The sequence below is a fragment of the Meles meles genome, chromosome 7 (genome assembly GCF_922984935.1).
Source record: "Meles meles chromosome 7, mMelMel3.1 paternal haplotype, whole genome shotgun sequence".
Classification (NCBI taxonomy): domain Eukaryota; kingdom Metazoa; phylum Chordata; class Mammalia; order Carnivora; family Mustelidae; genus Meles; species Meles meles.
Genome location: NC_060072.1, coordinates 31537767 through 31561467, shown reverse-complemented (window position 1 = coordinate 31561467; position 23701 = coordinate 31537767). Strand labels below are relative to the sequence as shown.

The 23701-nt window shown below is 34.3% G+C and overlaps 1 protein-coding gene across 3 annotated transcripts in view; it reads left to right on the top strand.

The window, feature by feature from the left end:
• Positions 1–17272, top strand: part of TMTC3 (transmembrane O-mannosyltransferase targeting cadherins 3) — a 58991-nt gene extending 41719 nt beyond the window's left edge. For all 3 annotated transcript variants that reach the window (XM_046013014.1, XM_046013015.1, XM_046013016.1), the window contains exons 11-14: positions 10946–11049; positions 12670–12839; positions 14692–14918; positions 16146–17272. In XM_046013014.1, coding sequence (XP_045868970.1) covers positions 10946–11049; positions 12670–12839; positions 14692–14918; positions 16146–16960 — 1316 coding nt within the window. In that variant the 3' untranslated portion in view covers positions 16961–17272. The remainder of the gene's footprint in view (positions 1–10945; positions 11050–12669; positions 12840–14691; positions 14919–16145) is intronic.
• Positions 17273–23701: the final 6429 nt, after the last annotated feature.

The window sequence follows — 23701 nt, the reverse complement described above, 5'->3', positions numbered from 1 at the left end:
TCTGTTGAAGGGCATCTCAGCTCTTTGCACAGTTTGGTTATTGTGAACATGGTTGTTATGAACCATGGGGTACAGATGGCCCTTCTTTTCATTACATCTGCATTTCTGGGGTAAATACCCAGTAGTGCAATTGCAGGGTCATGGAAGCTCTATTTTTAATTTCTTAAGGAACCTCCACACTGTTTTCCAAAGTGGCTCCACCAACTTGCATTCCCTCTAACAGTGTAAGAGGGTTCCCCTTTCTTCACATCCTCTCCAACACTTGTTGTTTCCTGCCTTGTTAATCTTTGCCATTCTAAATGGTGGAAGGTATCTCAGTTGGTTTTGATTTGAATCTCCCTGATGGCTAATGATGATGAACATTTTTTCATGTGTCTGTTAGCCATTTGTATGTCTTCATTGGAGAAGTGTCTGTTCATGTCTTGTGCCCATTCTTTGACATGATTATCTGTTTCTTGGGTGTTGAGTTTGAGGAGTTCTTTATAGATCTTGAATATCCACCCTTTGTCTGTGGTGTCATTTGCAAATATCTTCTCCCATTCAATTCCTCTTTGTTTGGTTGACTGTTTCCTTTGCTGTGCAGAAGTTCTTGATCTTGATGAGGTCCCAAAAGTTCATTTTCACTTTTGTTTCCTTTGCCTTTGGAGACATGTCTTGAAAGAAGTTGCTGTGGCCAAAATCAAAGAGGTTACTGCCTCTGTTCTCCCCTAGGATTTTTATGGATTCCTTTGTCACATTGAGGTCGTTCATCCATTTTGAGTTTATCTTTGTGTATGGTCTAAGAGAATGGTCAAGTTTCATTCTTCTCTACATAGTTTGTCCAATTTTCCCAGCACCGTTTATTGAAGTGACTGTCTTTTTTCCACTGTATATTTTTTCCTGCTTTGTCAAAGATTATTTGACTACAGAGTTAAGGGTCCATATCTGGGCCCTCTACTGTGTTCACTGGTCTGTGTGTCTGTTTTGGTGCCAGTACCATGGTGTCTTAGTGATCACAGCTTTGCAGTAAAGCTTAAAACCAGGCAATGTGATGCCCCCAGCTTTGTTTTTCTTTTTTAACATTTCCTTAGCAATTTGGGGTCTTTTCTGGTTCCATACAAATTTTCAGATTGTTTCAGCACTTCAAAAAATGTCACTGGGAAAAAAAAATGTCACTGGTATTTTAATCGGGATGGCATTGAAAGTATAGATTGCTCTGGGCAGCATAGACATTTTAACAATGTTTATTCCATGAGCATGGAATGTTTGTCCATCTTTTTTGTGCCTTCTTCAATTTCTTTCATGAGTGTTCTATAGTTCCTTGAGTACAGATCCTTTACTTCTTTGGTTACGTTTATTCCAATGTATCTTATAGTTTTTGGTGCTATTGTAAATGGAATCGATTCTCTAATTACCCTTTCTACAGTTTCATTTTTAGTGTATGAGAAAACAAGTGATTTCTGTGCATTAATTTTGTATCCTGCCACATTACTGAATTTCTATATGAGTAGTAGTTTGGGGGTAGAGTCTTTTGGGGTTTCCATATAAAGTATGTATACATATACATATAAAAAAAGTATCTGCAAAGAGAGAGTTTGACTTCTTCTTTGCCATTTTGAATACCTTTTATTTCTTTTTGTTGTCTGATTGTTGTTGCTAGGACTTCTAGTACTATGTTGAACAACATTCGGGAGAGTGGGCATCCTTGTCATGTTCCTGATATCAGTAGGAAGGCTCTCAGCTTTTCTCCATTAAGAATGATATTCGCTGTGGGTTTTTCATAGATGGATTTTATGAAGTTGAGGCATGTTCCCTCTATCCCTATACTTTGAAGAGTTTTAATCAGGAAAGGATGCTGTATTTTGTCAAATGCTTTTTCTGTATCAATTGAGAGGACCATGTGGATCTTCTCTCTTCTCTTACTGATTTGTTTGATCACATTGAGTGATTTCCACATGTTAAACCACCCTTGCATCCCATGGGTAAATCCCACCTGATCATGGTGGATAATCTTTTTAATGTACTGTTGGATCCTATTAGCTAGGATCTTGTTGAGAATCTTGGCACCCATAATCATCAGGGATATTGATCTGAAAGTTTCCTTTCTGATGGGGTCTTTGCCTGGTTTGGGGATCATGGTGTAATGTTGGCTTCATAGAAAGAGTCTGGAATTTTTCCTTCTGTTTCTTTCTTTCTTTCTTTCATTCTTTCTTTCTTTCTTTTTAAAGATTTTATTTATCTATTTGACAGACAGAGATCACAAGTAGGCAGAGAAGCAGGCAGAGAGAGAGGAAGGGAAGCAAGCTCCCTGCTGAGCAGAGAGCCCGATGCGGGGCTCGATCCCAGGACCCTGAGATCATGACCTGAGCTGAAGGCAGAGGCTTTAACCCACTGAGCCACCCAGGCGCCCCCCACCTTTTTTTTTTAAGCAACTTCAGGAGAATAAGGATTATTTCTTTTTTGATTGTTTGGTAGAATTCCCCAGGGAATCTGTCAGGTCCTGGGCTCTTGTTTTTTTGGGAAGTTTTGATCACTGCTTCAATCTCGTTACTAAGTATTGGTCTATTCAGGTTGTCAGTTTCTTCCTGATTCAGTTTTGGAAGTTTATAGGTTTCCAGGAATGCATCCATTTCTTCTAGGTTGTTTAACTTATTGGCATGTAGCTGTTGATAATAATTTCTGATAATTGTTTTATTTCCTCGGTGATAGTTATGACCTCTCCACCGTCATTGATAAGTTTATTAATTTGGATCCTCTCTGTTTTCTTTTGGGTTAGTTTGGCCAATGGTTTATCGATCTTATTGATTCTTTCAAAGAAGCAGCTTCTACTTTCATTGATGTGTTCTGCTGTATCTCTGTTTTTTTTATCTCATTGATCTCTCCTCTAATCTTGATTATTTCCCTTCTTGTGCGTGGGGTTTGCTTAATTTGTTGTTGATTTTCCAGTTCTTTAAGGTGTAAAGAGAGCTGGTATATTTGGGATTTTTCAGGTTTTTTTGAGTGAAGCTTAGATTGATATGTATTTCCCCCTTAGGACCACCTTTGCCGTATCCTGTAGGTTTTGGACCGATGTGTCTTCATTCTCATTGGTTTCCATGAATTGTTTAAGTGCTTTTTAATTTCCTGGTTGATCAAAACATTTTTCGGCAGGATAGTCCTTAGCTTCCAAGTGTTTGAATTCCTTCTAAACTTTTTCTTGTGGTTGAGTTCCAGTTTCAAAGCACTGTGGTCTGAGAATATGAAGGGAATAATCTCAGTCTTTTGGAATCGGTTGAGCCCTGATTTTGGCCCAGTATGTGGTCTATTCTGGAGAAAGTCCCATGTGCACTTGAGAAGAATGAGTATTCTGTTGTTTTAGGGTGGAATGTTCTATATGTATCTATGAGTTCCATCTGGTCCAATGTGTCATTCAAAGCTCTTGTTTCTTTGTTGATTTTCTTCTTAGATGATCTGTCTATTGCTGAGAGTGGCATGCTAAGATCCCCTACATATTAATGTATTCTTATCAATATGACTCTTTTGATTATCAGTTGGCTTATGTAGTTGGCTGCTCCCATGTTGGTGGCATAAATATTTATAATTGTTAGGTTTTCTTGGTGAATAGACCCTTCAAGAATGATGTAGTATCCTTCTGTATCTCTGACTACAGTCTTTAGCTTAAAATCTAATTTATCTGATATAAGAATTGCTACCCCAGCTTTCTTTTGATGCCCGTAGGCATGAAAGATGGTTCTCCATCCCTTCACTTTCAGTCTGGATATATCTTTAGGTTCGCAGTGTGTGTCTTGTAGACATCATATGCACGGGTCCTGTCTCTTTTTCCAGTCCACAACCCTGTGCTGTTTTATGGTAACATTTAGGCCATTCAGATTGAGAGTAATTATTGAAAGATAAGTTTTTATTGTCATCATGTTGCCTGTGAAGTCCTTGTTTCTATAGATTATCCCTGTAAATTTCTGTTCTGTATCACTCTTGGGGTCTTTCTTCTTTTATAGAGTCCCCTTGATAATTTCTTGCCATACCGGCTTGATGGTCACATAATCTTTTAGTCTTTGCTGGTCTTAGAAGCTATTTATCTCTCCAATCATTCTGAATGTGAGCCTTGTTGGATAAAGTATTCTTGGTTGCATGTTCTTTTCATTTAGTGCCCGGAATATGTCTTGCCAGCCCTTTCTGACTTCCAGTTTTCTGTGGACAGGTCTGATGTTATTCTGATGTTTTTCCATCTGTACATAAGGAAACTCTTCCCCTAGCTGCCCTTAAGACATCTTCTCTGAATTTATGTCTCATGAATTTCACAATTACATGTCTGGATGTCTTTCTGCCCTATTGATCTTGGGGGGTGTCCTCTCTACTTCTAGGACATGAACACTTATTCCATTCCCCAGATTAGGAAAATTCTCATCCAGGATTTGTTCAACATATATCTTCTAGTCTCATCCAGGATTTGTTCAGTTGTATCTTCTAGTTCTCTCTCTTTCTCCACCCCCTCAGGGATCCCAATAATTCTGACATTGGAACATTTCATGGCATCATTTATTTCCCTACTTCTGTTTTCATGGCTTCAAAGCTGTTTGTTCCAGGCCTCCTCCTGATCCATCTTTTCTATCAGTTTGTCTTCCAGATCACTAATTCGATCTCTGCCTCATCTGCCCTAGCTGTTAGAGTATTTAGATTAGATTGCATCTCATTGATAGCATTTTTAAGTTCTGCCAGATAAGCTCTCACTTCTTAGAGATTCTGTGTTGCCACTAATGGTCTTCAACCTAGCCATTGTCTGGAGAACTATTTCCCTGAATTCTACTTCCAACATATTATTATGTCCATATCCAGTAGTTTTGTGGCAGAAGTCACAATCTGAATTTTTCCTCTTTTGGGTGTTCCTTCTCCATCATTCTGGTGAGAGGTATTTGAGGGGATGTATAGCTGAATATATCAACCATTATCCAGGCAAGATGTACCCTGGAAAGTTTTGGAGTGTTTGGAAGTCACCACCAAAAAGAAAGAGAAAAGAAAAAAGAGAGAGAAAAAGGGGGAATAAAAAAGAAAAAAACCCAGCCAAAATGAACCCCAAGAATAAGATTTATAATGTACAAAAACAAAGCAAACACACAGAAACACTGACAAAAGAATAATACGGGAAGGTGGTTATAAACCCTCGATGTGGACAAGGAAGGTTATTTGAGTTCTTCCTGGGTGTATCTTGTTATCTTTGTTGAAGGACTCAACTTTGAAGAGATAAAGGGAAATGAAAATTGGTATATATAAATAGGGGTAGTATTGAATAGAGAAAAAGGACTACCTTGAAGCTTATATCTATATCTGTATCTCTCTCCCTATATATAGATACATATATGTTATATATATATTTAATATATATATACAAAGTATATTTATGAAAAAAGTTCAAGTTAAAAGTTACTATGGAATGTGTTGTATTAAACATCTAATTGAAATTGTAAGTAGATAAAACAATCATGAGAATGAATTAAAAAAAATGTAAGAGAGAAAAGTTGTACCTACAAAATACAGGTTTTGAGGCAGTATTGGGAGCTTAATATATTGTTTTCTCCTGATATTGGGGTTTTATAGTTTTATGGGGACCCTGTGGTTGTTGTCCTCTTGTTCTTTTGGCTTATCTTCTGGGGGAGGGGCCTGCTGGGTTGTTTTTTAGTCAGTCTTCTTTGGGCTGAGTTGCCTTGCCCCCTATCAAGAGGCTGGGCTCTGTGGAAACCTGTTTTTCAGGCCTTTGTTTTCTGGAGGTTTTTGTTCTTTGGCGGCTTTTTGCGCCTTTTCAGAGGTCAGAGCAAAGTAAACTGTCTGCACCCAGATCTCTGCCTCAGAGAGAAGCCGCAGTCGGCTCTCCTCTGAGTGGTGCAGAACACACAGACTCCCTCCTCTGCAAACTCCATTGAACACCGCAAACTCCCACAGTTGGTGCGCACTCCCTGCCACTGTCTCAGTGGTCGCCAGAGGTCCCCACTTGTCTTTGTGCCCACGTGCCACCAAAACCATGCTACCAAAACCGTGAGAAATAAGTGGTGCAGGCGAGCCTTGTCTCCGCAGCTGCGGTTCCCAGGACTGCTGTCTGGAACCCATGCCCACTCTGAGAGTGCTCAATCCGGGTGGTGTAGAGGCAGCGGAGGCAGCTGCGGTGGCCACAGACCCAGGGACCATTGACTAGAGCGCAGTCAGGCAGTCAAGCGCAGGCAGGCACCGTCTATGGCTGTCCTGGGACTGTGGGCTTAGGTCCGTGCCTGTGGCCACCTAATCCCCACAGTTGTCCCTTAAGTCCCTTTGTTCTTTTTGAGTGCTGTTAATCAGTCTCCAAGCTAATGCTGGTCCCCAAGCACAGGGCACTTTCACACTGGGGTATTACTTTCTAATGGGTCGCTTTTGGTGGCTCCCTTCCCCCTTCTGTTTATCCTCTGATATCAGTCCATGCACTCCCAACTCCTCTGTACCTCTCTACTGGTGATCCTCTGCCCCCATATAGAGATCCAGAAGTGTATAATTTTATATCTCAGGCTGATTTCTTGGGTGTTCAGAGTGCTCTGGTAGATATTTAGGTCAATTCAGGGGACCAGTTGAAATAGGGTCTCCTCCTATCTTGCCCCTTCTATCATATAGCTTCTCTTTAATAAACCTTGCTATCACTCCAATTAGAAGCAAATATTATTAATATTTTAAACCTCTTGCAATGTCTTTCTATGGTATTTATAACTAATTATAACTAATTTATATTTATATATATTTATAATTATAATTTATAATTAATACTGTACTTATTTGAATATGTATTTAAGCTAAAGAACTCCCTAGAGACATCATGAACATCTGATTTATCTTTATACCCTCTGAATCATCTAGCATGGTTTTATACACAGTCAACATTCACTTATTTTATTTTATTCTATTTTATTTTATTTAATTTTATTTTAGGGAGAGATAGGGCATGAGTGGGATGGGGTGGGAAAGAATGAGAGGAAATGAGAGAATCTTAAGCAGGTTCCTCATTACCCTGAGAGCATGACCTGAGCCAAAATCTAGAGTCAGATGCTTAACCGAGCAAGCCACACAGGCACCCCAACATTCACTAATATTAATTTATTACTTTCTAAAGCCTTTTAAGTTCATTCTAGAAGTCTTTTTTATTATGATGATGTTTAGTTAGCCAGCACATATATACATCAAATGAATCATTGAATACTACATCAAAATCTAGGAGTCTTTAGAGAAGCAGAGTCATCTTTGATATTAGACATACAGGGACTTTGAAACTTAAAAGATGTAGGCCTCTTCCGTATCTTTCTCATTTCTAAATTAGAATAGTAGTTTCTATCTCATTGCATTGTTTTAAAGAGTACATTATGTGGGTGGGTGTATATGTTCATGTTTAGTTTTGTCTAGTAAATAGTGTGCATATCACTAGCTTGTTGCCATGATAAGCACTCAGTTTTCAACTATTTTTTCCCTTCATTGTCAGTTACCACTTTTTGTTGTTTATTTATTTATTTATTTATTTTTTAAGATTTTATTTATTTATTTGACAGAGAGAGATCACAAGTAGGCAGAGAGCCAGGCAGAGAGAGAGAGGGAAGCAGGCTCCCTGCTGAGCAGAGAGCCTGATGCGGGGCTCGATCCCAGGACCCTGAGATCATGACCGGAGCCAAAGGCAGCGGCTTAACCCACTGAGCCACCCAGCTGTTTTTGAGATACATGCTGAACTTTAGTATGACTTTAGTATGACTTTCCTACTATACTTCTCTCAAAATTGCTTTTTCTCATAAGCTAGTGACTAGGAAAACAGGTAAACCCATTTATTACAATTTAGTGTGAAAAAGTACGTAAAGTTAGAAACATTGAACTTGATATTCAGAGGCATCTTGGCTTACTCTGTTTTTTTAGTCATGTTCTTCATAGATTTGATATATGAAATGACATGTATGGAGGGACATCAAGAATCCTTTTTTGTCACTGTTAGGCATACACAGATTTATATGACTGGAGATAAGAGAACTGGTCAGGACCAAAGGTAAAAAATTTGGGGGAACAAAATTTTTGCAAATACAATTACAGTTTCCATAAACATCATTATAAGACAAGAGTAAATTTTTGTTAAGGAACACCAGAATTCTGCAAGGTTTGTTTTGCCATAAAATCAGTGATTTCATTTTTTTTTCTATTATAAATAGTAGCTTTATTTATTTTTTCAGCGTAACAGTATTCATTGTTTTTGCGCAATACCCAGTGAATACTGCCCTCTCTATTACCCACCACCTGGTTCCCCCAACCTCCCACCCCAGCCCCTTCAAAACCCTCAGGTTGTTTTTCAGAGTCCATAGTCTCTTATGGTTCGCCTCCCCTTCCAATTTCCCTCAACTTCCTTCTCCTCTCCATCTCCCAATGTCCTCCATGTCATTTGTTATGCTCCACTAATAAGTGAAACCATATGATACTTGACTCTCTGCTTGACTTATTTCACTCAGCATAAAGTGATTTCATTTTTTAATCTAAGTCCAAATTTTTAAATTTTTCTCATGGACTTCTAGTTGAACTTTGATGCTATCAATATGGAAATGATTTTTAAATAGTTTTTAGGAGTTTTCAGATACTTAAATTTATCTTTTTAAATGAATTGACATAATTTTGTAGAGAGGAAATACTGGAAAGCAACATAGGTAAGTGCGTGGCTCATCACACTGAAAATGCTTCATTGGTGGTGGATAAAGTGTTATTGGGCACAAGGTTGCCTAGTACTTGCCAGTCTTCATTTACATTGAATAAAAGACAGACTGCTGGATTCATGCTGCTGTTGGCTTGGATAACACACTCATAAGAATAATCGTTGAAATTCTATAGCTTTTTAGTCTTCTAAATGTCATTGGTTTTTATATCTTGCCTGCTTTTCTTACCCTTTTTTTCCCCCAGAATTTAAATTACCTTACCCTAGTAATGGTTACTTCCTTCTCTGGAATCTTAAAACTTTGTAACTTAGAAGAAATTGCTTAGAAATTATGTCTTTTACTTATAGTCCTTTTGATGCTTAAGATTATCTAATTGCTATCTTAGTTCTTTGAGAAAGTAGAGCTGCCTTACTCTGGTATCTGAAGTCTTCATTGATGATATCTCCTTGCCATAATTTTAAGAACCTGATTCCAGTGGATATTAATTTGCCTTGTCTTTCATCCAAGTAGATAACTTCTTTCTTTTCTAAGATTTATTGATACTGATAAGAGTGACATTTTAAATACTTTGCCAGTAATTTTATTTATCTAAACTTCTAATTTCTTTGTTTTTTCCTTAGGTTAAATTCTTACTATATAATTAATTTTTTCAGGTTCTTAGTTTTATGTAAGTAGCTTTCTGATCTTTATAATAAATGGTAAGATTTATCTGATGTTGAAAAAAAAATGAGCTATGTAAAAGCAAAGACTACCCACTCTTTTTCTACACATTTATACAGTAAACTTCAGCCTTGGGTCTACAGCAGAACTGCCTTTGAAACTTTTTAAAAAACTTTTACAGGTCCTATTTCTATGAATTCTATTTTCATAGAGCTAGGTGGCGCTAAGGTTATCTGAATTTTTAAAATTCATAAGTATCCAGATTTGCAGCTAAAATTGGGAATGTTTTGCCTAAGCAATCTTCTCTTCCTTTCTTTTTTTTTCCTTGCCCTCTCCTGAAACCCCATGAGACTCAGCGGTATGTCAACCAAAAATCAACAAATAAATCAAACAATCAACAAGCAACAGAAAAATCAACCCTTTTTTCCTAAGCTTTTCTGAGTTCTCTAACCAAACCTGTACTGCATGTGACAGTTTCTGTTCAGTGCACACAATTACCAGCCTGTAACATAATGTAGCAGGATATTAGGACTGATACTGTCCTCCAAGAGCAGTGCCTAAGATATATATGCTTGGCTCTTGTGTGTCCTAGGATTTGCAGACAGAGAATTATTCCACACTTGTAAAATCTCTGGTGTCACAGGCAGGTAGTAATCGTGTCTTATCTGTTAGAGATTCACATTAATACAATTTGACTGATTTAAGATCTTCTCCCATCTTTCTGTTTTTATTACAAACCTTTGAAATGGTTACTAGGAAATGTGTCCTAAAAGTAGTGTGCAGTGAACCCTAATATTAAATCTTTCTTATTTAAATAGCATATTTTTCTGTTTTTTTTTTAAATTGGCTGAGAATTTGATTCTCCCTATCAAAAAATTACACAAAAGTTCCTGGCATACTATTAGTAACACAACCTTTTAAAAAGGTTAAAAAAACATAAATCTTAAAATATGTAGGAATTTATCACTTAAGAGAAATGGGCTGCTGCATCTTAAGTAATACTGGAGAATCCTGGTATTATACTTGGATTCCATCCACATTCACAAAAAATTTTAAACAAAATCACAGGGTTTTTTTGTTTTTTGGGGGTTTTTTTTCTTACAGTCTCTTTGCATGTGTCCTACCATGGTGCATATTTGTTAGTTTCAAAACTGGAAATAGCTCTAAGAATCATGATTGTCTTTTTCACTTCTGGATATTTTCACTTTTAGAATTGAGCCATACTTTTTGAGTGAATTCCAGAGCTATGCAATCAAGGAAATGGAAGCAAGCTTTAGTATAGTATAGTATAGTATAATAAAATCTAGTGAAGAGAAAGGATACACATTTCTTTATTACCTCTGTATCTCTTATTATGTGTTAGCCTTCCAAGGATTCATTCAGATAGTTTTTTTCATGTCATATGTGTATTTTCTGCTCTTACAGTACTCTATTAAATAATTTTCTGTTGTAGCATTGGTCATAGATTATAACAAATTGTGTTAGAAGAACTTTAAGGAGAATGCAGGATCTGTTGACTGCTTTTGCATTTTTTGCCTAGTGTTTTTTGCTAAAAACTTGTAGTTTACATTGCATACTGTTTTGTATTCAACAAATGATTTTTTAAAAAAAAATTTTAGATGATATTGGTGCCCACATGAATGTAGGAAGAACTTATAAAAATTTAAATAGAACCAAAGAAGCTGAAGAATCTTACATGATGGCTAAGTCACTGATGCCCCAAGTAAGTTGTCATAATACATTTCTGCTGTGTTATATCCACTGTATGTCCACACTGAATAGAATTACCTGGGTGGAAAATCTGTATCTTTTCTTTAATTTGTTCACATTAAAGTAAAGTATCCATTTATTGCTACATTTACTTATTTATTTATTTGTTTAATTATTTATAACCATTTATTACTACGGGTTTTTTTAAAGTTTTGATTTATATTCCAGTTAACACTGTAATATTTAGTTACAGGTGTACAATATAGTGACTTAGCGCTTAAGTACAAGTGCAGTACAAGTACTGCATGCCTGTTTCACCCATCTTTCCCCCCAGCCTCCACTCTGGTAGCCATCAGTTTGTTCTCTAAATTTGAGTCTGTTTCTTGGTTTGTCTTGCTTTCTCTTTTTTTCCCTTTACTAGTTTGTTTTGTTTCTTAAAATCCACATGAGTGAGATCATATGGTATTCATCTTTCTCTGACTTACTTCACTTAGCATAATACTACAAGTTTTATAAAGGGTTACATTTACTTTTATAGCTCAATTGAAAATTTTTTCCATATAGTATGTTTAAAAGGTTTGATAAGGTTATGAATTTTAGATATCCTTGATTAGAAGTTATCATTGAATTAAATGACTTTAAAGAGAATTTTATATATGTACATTAAGCACTAAATTCAACATTATTCCTCTCAAAAAAAAAAGAATAAAACAAAGTAATAAAATGAATGGATAACATCTCTGTTGCTATATGGTGTTCAGTTGTTGCAGTGACACATGCAAAAGATTCATTGGTTATTACAGTATAGCCTGGAAGCTGGAAAGCCAGATTCTGGCCTTGACCAGCTATGTTTCATCAGAAAGATAGCTTTCCCTGTACTACAGTTTTCTCCATGGTAGTATATATTAATATTATGTTTATAATGTAATGTTAAAATGATTGGTTGTAGTTTGATAAATGTTTCAGAAACAATGTTGGACCACGTGATGTCTTAAGCATTATTTCAGTCCTAAGATACTAAAGTTAAATTGTGTTCAGTATAGATTTTTATCAGACACAATTTATTATTTTCACTGAAAATTTGGGTCTATGTATATTTTATAACCTTTGCCTAACCTGAATAATCAGTTAATAAGAATTTTATTTCCTAACTCTACCAGACAAGTGAGGCTTTAGTATAACTCTGAATAAAATTAACCACCTTATTGTCACAACCAGAAATGTTTTGCTGACACGTGAAAGTTGACATGGTGTAACAAATACACTAGACTGAAGAGAAGGAGACCTGAGTTCTTTCTGTTATGGGTCTGATGCAAATATATTAACAGACCTTAACCTCAAGAGTTTAAATTTATAGGACTTTATAAAATGATGCATATAAATTAAAAGCTGACAATTTTGGTGTTGAGCTAGTATGAATGAAAAATATATCTTTTAAAGCCACAAAATATTATTTTATCTACATTTTGTAAATACTATAGGTGCTTTCACATTTTTATGACTTATTTTAATTTGGCAATAAAACTAGTACCATGACCTTTATATGTCATGTATATTTAAAATAAGCCACTAGGAATACTTATTTTTATTTTTATTTGGTACTGAAACAATCAGATTATATTCTTTTGGACAGATTATTCCTGGTAAAAAATATGCAGCCAGAATTGCGCCTAACCACCTAAATGTTTATATTAATCTGGCCAATCTTATCCGAGCAAATGAGTCCCGGCTGGAAGAAGCAGATCAGCTGTACCGACAAGCAATAAGCATGAGACCTGACTTCAAGCAGGCTTATATTAGCAGGTATTGTAGTTCTCTTTAAGCTATCTCTTTAAGCTATTATAGAAAATTGAAACTGCATCTGCATATGCATTTCGCCATCGGAACTAAATTGGATTTTTTTTTTTTTTTAGTAAACTTACTTAGCAACCAAGAATATAGAAACATAGCCTAGTTTAGACTTATGAAATTTAATTGATTGATTTGAAATTGACAAGTCTATTAACATATAGTGACAAACTTAAGTTTTATACGAAAGAAAGGGTAGAAGCTCCTTTTTAGTTTCATTTGCTTCTTATGGTCACATTTATTTTTACTTAAAACACCTGAAACTTGGGACGCCTGGGTGGCTCAGTGGGTTAAGCCGCTGCCTTCAGCTCAGGTGATGATCTCAGGGTCCTGGGGTTGAGCCATGCATCAGGCTCATTGCTCAGTGGGGAGCCTGCTTCCCCCTCTCTCTCTGCCTGCCTCTCTACCTACTTGTGATCTCTCTCTCTGTGTCAAATAAGTAAGTAAAATCTTCAAAAAAAAAAAAACCACACACACCTGAAACTTACATTTTATAAGTATTTCTAATATCCAACTCTCAAGAGCTTTCTGACAATTGATGTGATTGATGCTTTTACCAAAAAAAACTTTTTAGTTGTCCGTAAAAGGAAATTTGGCATCACTTGTTAGAACTTAATGTATTTTCCCATGTAAGAATCATCATTTGTATTATACATGAGGAAAATTGTATGTTAAACTTGATTTTATGGCCTTGCCCAGAAATCTAATCATGATTTATGACATTGCTCCTATTGGGAAAATGTATTCAGAATTTAATAAGTTTTTGACATAAAATCTGTTCATAATTTGGAGGCTGTCTTTGCTCAGCCTCATCCAGTAGTTGTTGAAATTAGCTAAATTTAGTGGGATTGAGTTTGTAAATAAAACCTGTCATGTGTTAATCTATAAAGAATTATTCAGTATTCTGCATTTTAAAAAAGCAATTTGTACAAATACTCATTCCAGAAGTTGCTTTAGTTGAGGATATTAGTGGTTCATTTGATATCATTCCTATGCTAATATTAAGGAAATATTAGGATCATAATAAAAGTAGCTCTCCTATCACTACTCAAATCGATTTGCACATATTACTTTTTTAAGCTTTCTAACAGAAAATAGAACCATATTAGAAATATTTGTAAAATGATTTTCAAACTGTGATCCTTAGTTCCAGATGTGTACCTCATAGGTGTCTGCTGGTCACACATGTACCCTCCAGCCCTTACCCAGTCAGCTTTTTAAATTCTTTTTTTGTTATTTTGGGGAGTTTTTTGTGTTGTTTTAATGAATGGCCATTTTATAAGAATACATTATAGAAGACTGAATTTATATAAGAAAAGGCAAAACGTTTAAATGTTCTGCACTTTATAAATGAGACTTATAGCATAGACTTGAATACTAGAATTTCCCCATCACCACCGTATTGGTATTCACTCTTCAAATGCTATTACTTGGTCTCCTGAAAAATTGATCTCCCATTCTTTTTACTGTCATTTTTTTGATGTAGGCTAGTCTAGTCTGCCTTCTTTCAAGATGTACATAAAGAATATTTTTTTTCTCTGCCTCCCCTTTATTGGATACCTTCTCATATCTTACTCTTTAAAGTTCCTTCTCTAATAATATTTGAAAACAACCAAATTTGCTAAACTAATGAGTTCAGGTTTGAAGACATACTCAGATAGTTACTTTTGATAGAAAACTTTAAAAGCTTTGGTTAAAAGGAAAAAAGAAAGCTGTGAGTATGTGGAAAAGCTTAAAACTTGTGAAAAATAATGTCTACAAAGTGACACGATAATGTGAGTAAAGCTTACGTTTGGTTTTTCCACAGAGGAGAATTGCTTTTAAAAATGAATAAACCTCTCAAAGCAAAAGAAGCATATCTTAAAGCACTAGAGCTGGACAGAAATAATGCAGATCTTTGGTACAACTTGGCAATTGTTCATATTGAACTTAAAGAACCAAACGAGGCCCTAAAAAATTTTAATCGTGCTTTAGAACTAAATCCGAAGCATAAACTAGCATTATTCAATTCTGCTATATTAATGCAAGAATCAGGTATGTTTTCTCAAAATGTTTCTATATTTAAAACATATTGTTTGAAATATAATAAAATCTGAACTTATATTACATGAGGCAAGTGTTTTATAAATGGATAATTTGTATCGGAACTGTACATAAATGATTTTAAGAATATTTGAAATACTTGAAGTACTGTTTTCAAGTAATATGCTCTAACAAAACTGTTAGTTCTTTGGGTATATGTTAAGACTTATTTTTCAGGTAGTCTATTAAGCAGTGCCTTTTAAATCTATTTTGTCATTTTATATACAGAAATAATCTCTTACATATACATATTATACCATATCCAAATAATCAGAACTTGCAAGATTTTTTATATAATTATTTCTAGGGAGACAAGAGCATTATATATTTTAGGAAAAAAATGTACTTTCTCTTGATTCATGTGACCAAGTGCTTTTGGTATCATGTCTAGTTTTATTTTCTGAGATACATAAAAAATCTATTTTGTAAGACTGAAGCATTTTGTTTATCCAATAATAGTTACTATTTCCCGAGCTTTTTTACATAGGTCTCATGTAATTCTTAGAAAATTCATCTGAGGCACCTGGGTCCTGAGATCAAGCCCTGCATTGGGCTCCCTGCTTAGCAGGCTGCTCTCCTTGCTTGTGTGTGTGCACATATGCGCTCTCTTTTTCTGTCTCTCTCAGCAAATAAAGAAAATCTTTAAAAAAAAAAAAAAAGAAAGAAAAGAAAAGAAAAAGAAAATTCAGCAGGCTAACCCAGAGAACTTAAATGATCGTGCCTAAAGTCATAGTGTTAACAGAATCAAGATTGAAGGCATGTCATTGTTGGCAAATCCAGTGCCTCTTCCTCTTAATTGAATAATCTTCCTCTGCTACTCTCAGTTTGATTCTAAACTATAAAGAGATATTTTGCCCCTTCAGGTTTTTGAGGCATTCTTCCTTCCTGTCTTAAAGAAAGGAAATGAGCTATCATTTCAGTATTTGAAGCACACGATCTTTCCTGTGAAAATTGAGTTATTGAGTTTTTTGCTTTCTACATTTTGGTTTAGGTACAGAAATTAGTTGTTTGTTTTTTTTGTTTTTTTTTTGTTTTTTTTTGTTTTTTAGAAATTAGTTGTTTTGACTCTGTCTTTTTCTAATCTTTAATTAGATGAATACTGAAAGTGGCTTTTTGTTCTTCAGACTTAATTCATTTGTTAATGATATGTGTTTTCTTTTAAAAAAAAATTATTCTTAGGTGAGGTTAAACTCAGACCAGAAGCTAGAAAGCGACTTCTAAGTTATATAAATGAAGAGCCACAAGATGCTAATGGTTATTTCAATCTGGGAATGCTTGCCATGGATGACAAAAAGGACAGTGAAGCAGAGATGTGGATGAAGAAAGCCATAAAATTACAAGCCGATTTCAGAAGTGCTTTGTTTAATCTGGCTCTCCTGTATTCTCAGACAGCAAAGGAATTAATGGCTTTGCCAATTCTGGAAGAGTTACTCAGACACTATCCTGATCATATCAAGGGTCTTATTTTAAAGGGAGACATTCTGATGAATCAAAAGAAAGATATACTTGGAGCAAAAAAATGTTTTGAAAAGATTTTGGAAATGGATCCAAGCAATGTGCAAGGAAAACACAATCTTTGTGTTGTTTATTTTGAAGAGAAGGACTTACTAAAAGCTGAAAGATGCCTGGTTGAAACATTGGCATTAGCACCACATGAAGAATATATTCAGCGCCATTTGAATATAGTTAGGGATAAAATTTCCTCATCTAGTTTTGCAGAACAGCCAATATCCCCAGCTGGTAAGACTTCAGGTGTAGAAGGAGACAAAATTCCAAATGAAAATGTACAAGAAGTAAAAAGTGAACCTAGACCTACGCAGATCATAAAACCGAGTGATAATAAAAGTCAATCTAAATCCAACAAACTATTAGGAAAAAATACAGACAAAGAGACCCCCCACAAAACAACAAAGGAAATCAAAGAAATTGAGAAGAAAAGAGTTGCTGCTTTAAAAAGACTAGAAGAGATTGAACGTATTTTAAATGGTGAATAGTATTATTTATCATGTCACAATGTCCTCAAAGAAGTTCAGTCTATCTTATGTGATTGCTTATTCTGGGAGCATTGAAAAATAGCAAGTATACACGTAACAGTCTGTCATGAGCTGCCTCTACATACGATCAAAATGCGATTTTCATTAAAGACCTATCTTACCCCAGGGTATGTATTGTATAAGATGTGACAGTTTTCTGAGTTTTGGTGACTATAGCAGAAATACTAAATTACAGTTTGCAAATTTGTATCTTTTATATGGAAGGAAGATTTCTTCTGTAGAGTAATCTTGACTACTCACAATTAAAAATAATCTGAAAAAAAAAAAAGAAAAAAAAAAAGAAAAAAAAAATGAAAAAAAAGAAAAAAAAAAAAAGAGAAAAAAAAAATAATAATCTGAAGCCTGAATGATAGTCCCTTGCAGGCAAATTTAACATATGCTGGTTTATTCTATGAATTTGCATTTATTAGTTGACTTCATTACCTTCTGTTGGAATCTGATTATGGATTGAAAACTCTATTGAACACTTTCTTTTTTCTTTGGTAATTTCTGTTTAACTGAGGGACTTCACACCATAAAAATACTGGCTTCCTTTATGTTGTATTCTTATGTTGATTTTTAGAAGGAATGCCAGATGAAATTTATTTAAGATAAGTCCTGTGACTTGTTAGTTTAAGAATGTATTTTCATAGTTGTGTGCTTTGTCCTTAATTTTACTCTGAAATGCAATTTTTTAGTCAGGTAAAGTTTTAAGTATAATTATACATATACGCACATTTCTAATGGTGCTCATATATACTCTGTATTTTTTTACATACTAAGAGTTTCACAGCATGAACCACATAATCATGACTATCCTTGAGTTTTTACTCCCCAAATTATTCACGTTTATTAGGATCTTAGTCATACTGAAAAGGTCCCAATAACTGTAACTTTAAACCTTTGAGTTGAAACATATTTTCTCTTTCATCTTGGTGTTATCCCTCTAGTGTTATTTGAATTTTAATTGTTCCCAAAACACACCTTAATCATTCTTAGATACCTTAAGCAACTAAATTGTGTTCTATTTAACTGAAGGAAAAACAATATGACAAAGTTTATTTTTAAACACTAAGTTCTTGTTATCTTCCTATGGTGTATATTTTTATTAAATATTTATTTTGACTACTGAGCTTTCATAAAAATTTTAAAGCTGTTTAAATTCCATCAACTATGGAAAACAAATTGCTATTGCATTTTCCTTTATATGCATCTATTACAATTGAACCAAAATTTTATCATTTGGCCTGCTATCTAGCTATGAAAGGTAATTAGCCTTGTATGGGATTAATAGTCAGTTGGTTTTAGCAAATTTAAATCTGAAAACTGTGAAGTTGAAGACACAAATCAAATTTATTAATTTATATCTGATTTTTTCTTGAGTTAAAGTACATTTCAGATGAATTTAATAATATCTGGTAAGTTGGTTTTAAACTGTTAAAGCTCAAGCTACCATCCCGGGATAGTAACTAATTTCTAATTATGTAGAATTTCAAAAACTGAGAAAACTAATTTCTAAATATGTATATTTCAAAAATCCTATTACTGTAAGTTTTTATAAAGAAATATTTTATAAATAGGTCACAAGCAAACATGGTCTACATTAAAGACCCACTCTTACGAGGTTCCCTGAGGTTGTATCATAAATTATTTTTTAGGCAATTTATATCAAGCACTGACACCAATCATAGTTCATTGTTGATTTAGAGATTGTGTTCAGCATTAAAGCAATATCCAGTTTCAGTTTTTAAGTTATGGCTTTGCAACTCCAGATATAAGATGGAGAATACCTCATATACTATAACTTGAAAAACAAAATCTATGTTAATCTTGTGTTCTGTCCACGTATCTTGAAAAAAAATTTCTGAGTTTGATCTCTTCTGTTACAGTATCAAGTGAAGATAAGTCAGAAAAGTAGAAGGGAATTCTTCGTGGCAGAAGATGGTAATAAGAGCTTTGAGTGATATTTTAATAAAATTATGTAACTATTCAAAAGTTAAAAAATATATTGTTACCCAATGATTTTTATAGAAAAAAGAATTCCTCCTTATTTGCACTTAGAACAATGCCTATCATGTAGAAAGTGCTCATATTTGAATTTTAAATAATTTATTTAAATCAAATCCACCCTGATTAGTAATTTTTCCAAATTAATGTTCCTCAACCCTCACTTCATATTAGAATCATCTGGAGGACTCTTTAATATGGACCCCAACCCATAACAGTTTAATCTGAATTTCTTAGGAAGGGAGCCATGCCTCCATTTTCTTAAAGTTCTCAGAGTGATCCTAATTTGTACAGGGTTAATGATCACTGCTCTAAATTAGTTCCAGGAAATCCTCTTATCTCTCCTGCACTATTTAAATTAGTGTCATAACCTAGTTAAGTTTTGATATTCTAATGAATATGCTCTTCTGATAACTAGTATTTATTTCATCTTAAGTACCATCAACCTTGTTTATGTGAGATTGGTTATTTTCTTTAAACTCATAGTAGAATTTTATTCAAGCTGTTCAAGTGAAAAAAGGTAATAGATTTCCCCCCATCTTTGGAACTGCCTTTTTGGGGAAATGGATGGTAGGGATATTTTAACCGAGTTCACTAACCTACAGTTCAGAGTTGTGAATGTTTCCAAACATGTGAATGTTTGGAAAGAAAGCATATCACAGGTTTGTGTGCTGGTAAAGGGATGTAGTTTTAGGTCTCACTGTTTACAAAAGAATCTATTCCTTAGGAGTTCTGGGAAAGCTTTGACAATCCCCAAGGGGCAATTATGTTACTTCTTCACTACTTCGCAGAAGGAAGAATTAAGTTTTTCTCCTGTTGCTCGTATATGTATTTCCTTATTAACATTCAGATTTGGGAATTTTATCTTGTAATTATCCCAGTAAGTAATTTCATGAATAATGACTCAGAGGATAAAACAATTATGTTTGCAACTTTGTGTTTACTTTTATGTAAATATTTAGTATGTGAATTACACAATTCTAATAAAACCTCATGCCTTTTCATTACATCTATCTTGAGCTCTCAACTTCATGTTACAGAATACTAATTTGAAGACGCTTTAATGAAAACTTTTACGAAAATATATAGATTTGTATGTCAGTTTCTACTTCAGAAATCCATATATTTGTCATATTTATTTTTTTAAAAGCCTAATTGTTTGCATGACTAAATGGTATTTAAAATTAACCCTCCAAAATATCTGGTACCTTTGTTCGAAATTTTGTCTGTTGGGAGCTGTCAGCCATCCATGTTAAGGGTTTATAAGAAAATAGTTTAAAATTTAATGCATTTTTAGTACTGTCATTTCTGTGTGTACCATATTTTCTAAATAGTTGGTATAAAATTGATACTTTTTAAAACCTTCACCTGAATTGCCTTTTAGTGTTCAAATGAAAAGTAAAATAGTGTGTCAAGAGATTTCTGCCTCCTTAAAAACAGAAGAGCTGCTGTGTAGTTTTATTAGCAATGATCTGAGAAAGGCATGTGTTAAATTAGTTCCAACAGTGATACGTTTTCAATCCTTAGTGATAGAAACTAAAAAAAAATGAGACAATTAAGTTCAAACGTGGAATTTTATATACATAAGTAGAAGTCAGTATTATGGAATAATTAGGAGTCTAAGCTATGGATCTGCCTGTATTCAAATCCTGGTTCCACCCTTACTAGTGTAACTTAGGGGAATTGTTCAACCTATAATTCCTTGTGTGTATACACACACACACAAAATTATATATATTATATATATAATGTGTATTGTATATATACACGCACACACACACTATATATATGTATACGTACATATATATATATCCTATTGTATAAACTGGCAGGTATCTTTGTAATTATAAATAGTGCATGCTCAACCACGTATATTGTAAATAGCCTTTACCAAACATGTTTGACAAGGAACTTAGTTAACATCACTTAGTAAATTGCGATAAACAAAAAGCCATGATTTATTTGATGTAATTGACCTTATTGTTTTCCATGTGGCACCAAGAACGAAACGATTTGCAGCTATAACCAAGCCATAGTACTGATCTATCCATTCAGTGTTGTCTTTATTTTATTTGATTGTGGTTTGGTAATATTTCATTGTCAGATTGGAAAACATAAAAAAAAATGGTTTTCATCTTTCTGAAGACTGACCTTATTAATGGACAGCTTTCCTAACAAGTGATTATTAACTGTTACCAGGTGTTAACATCTGTTTCAGAACCATGGTAGTATGTTTACATGTCAGAAGTTTTGTTTAACTCTATTACATTTCTAAATTGATGTGTTTAAATAAATTCAAATGGAAAATACATATATTTATATTAAATATATTAATACACTTAAATTGCTTAAAATAGTTCTTGCTATATAGTAAATGATAGTTGTTAACTATTAATGTAATCATAGGGCTTTGGTATATAGTAAATAATAAATAGTAAATAATAGATGTTAATCGTTAATGTAATCATAAGGCTTGGGTTTGGATTTGATTGGTTTTATATATGTGTTAGCAGAGATGTCAGTGATGATCATATAGCAGACAAATTATTATATTTAATATTAATGTTTGTTCCTTAGCCATCTAAGCCAATTGGTATACAGATAAAATAATATAAATAAATCTATTTATTAAATACTAAATTTATAAATTAAATAAAATAAAATTTTTAAATGCAGAAATGAGAACTCAGACATCTTAAAATTATAGTACTTTGTTCTTTTGCTATTCATTGCCATCAGGGAGGTAGCATAAGATAAAATATTAATGCCTAAAAGTAAGTCTCTGAAGACTTGATCTCAGGTAAATTCATGTCCTTTGGAATCTACTTTCTTCTTGACTAACATTTCTGTGACTATACGAATGGATAGCATATTTCCCATCAAGTAGTATTTTTATTCTATAAGAACCTGATAACTTCAATTTTTACCTTAAGCAAAATACTCCTTACCAAACCATTCTAGTTTGCCCTTTCTTACTGATTTTCATGGTTAAAACTCAGCCTTCTTTACTCCTTCCTTTCCCCATTGCTTTAGTTTCTGATATTGGGAAAGTCATCTGATTAATACTAAACTACAAATGATAGGTGGTGGATCTTATTAGTCATCCCAACAGTTAATTCAAGTGCATGCACCTCTTTCTTTGTAAGTTGCAGGCAGTATAGTGGGAGTTCTTTGAGGGATGTAGAGTTTCTCCACCATTCTGCCTATCTAAGCAAAGAATTGAGAGGCTTTGTAACTGCAAGGCCACTTCTGACCAGAGTCCTGTTTTTGATGGGCACTGACAGGCCAGGTAACTACCTCTGAGGAGTGGAATCAGAGTAATCAAACTGTCAGCAGAATTAGACTTATGCCCAATAGTGATATCTGTAAAATTAATTCCTGGGTAGTGAATGTCCAGATGTTGGTTGATTTACAATGGGGTTTCATACCAATAAACCCATTGTAAGTAGAAAATACTGTAAGTTGAAAATGTATTTAATACATCTAACGTACTGATCCTGGGATCAAGTCCCACGTCGGGCTCCCTCAGTGGGAAGTCTGCTTCTCTTCTGTCCCTCCTCCCACTTGTTCTCTCAATCTCTCTCTCTGTTAAGTAAATAAAATCTTTAAAAAATTAATGGACTAATATATAGCAGTAGTTAAAATGAAGGTAAAATAAGTAAAACCTAACAAAAAAGCTCTTAGAGTTCTATTTTTTTATGTTTTATGTTAAGTTTTATAAAATATTTACTTACATTGAATTATAAATTCAAGGTCCAAAAACATTGTCTGTGAAACACTTGTATAATAGAAAAGCCAAAGAAGGTCAAAAAGTCTTAAGCAATCTGGATAGCAATTTTAATACATGAAAAAACAGAATTCATGTCAAAAGAAAAGGGAAAATGAATGATGAATATTAGTAAAGGGAATAATAGAATAAGATGCCCATCATTTTTTTAAAGATTTTATTTGACAGTATAAGCAGGGGGAGCAGCAGAGAGAAACAGATTCCACTATGAGCAGGAACCCAATGTGGGGATCCATCCCAAGACCCTGGGATCATGACCTGAGCTGAAGGCAGATGCTTTACCAACTGAGCCACCCAGGTGCCCCAGAAAAGATGTCCATCATAAACACATGGCAAAGGTAAAACCTAAAAATAAGCAAATACTCTTCAGCAATTAAATTGTACCTTTGAGCAAAAAGAATCCATACACAAAAAAGTACACTATATGTGATTTCATTTATATGAACTCCCAGAACAGACTAATCTATCAAAGGTATCTTTGCAGGAACAAAGGAAACCAAGGGAACTTTTTAGGATGATAGAAGTATTCATGGCCCAGTAATTCCACTGAGGTGTGTTGACAGAAAAATTACATCTACAGGTGCACTAAAAGATAGAAGAATGTTCTTAGGATTAATTGTGTAAGTCCCAACCTTGAAGTAATCAAAATAATCATGAAGTTGGGACTCCTGGGTGTTAAGCCTCTGCTTTTGGCTTAGGTCATGATCCCAGGGTCCTGGGATTGAGCCCCTCATCGGGGTCCCTGCTCAGTGGAGAGTCTGCCTCTCCTCCCTCTGCCTGTCCCCCCTGGCTTATGCTCTTTTTTTTTCAAATAAATAAAATCTTTTTAAAAAACTTCAAAATACTCATGAAAAACAGATATTTGCTATAGTCATACAATGAAATGTTTTGAATATATAATGAATATG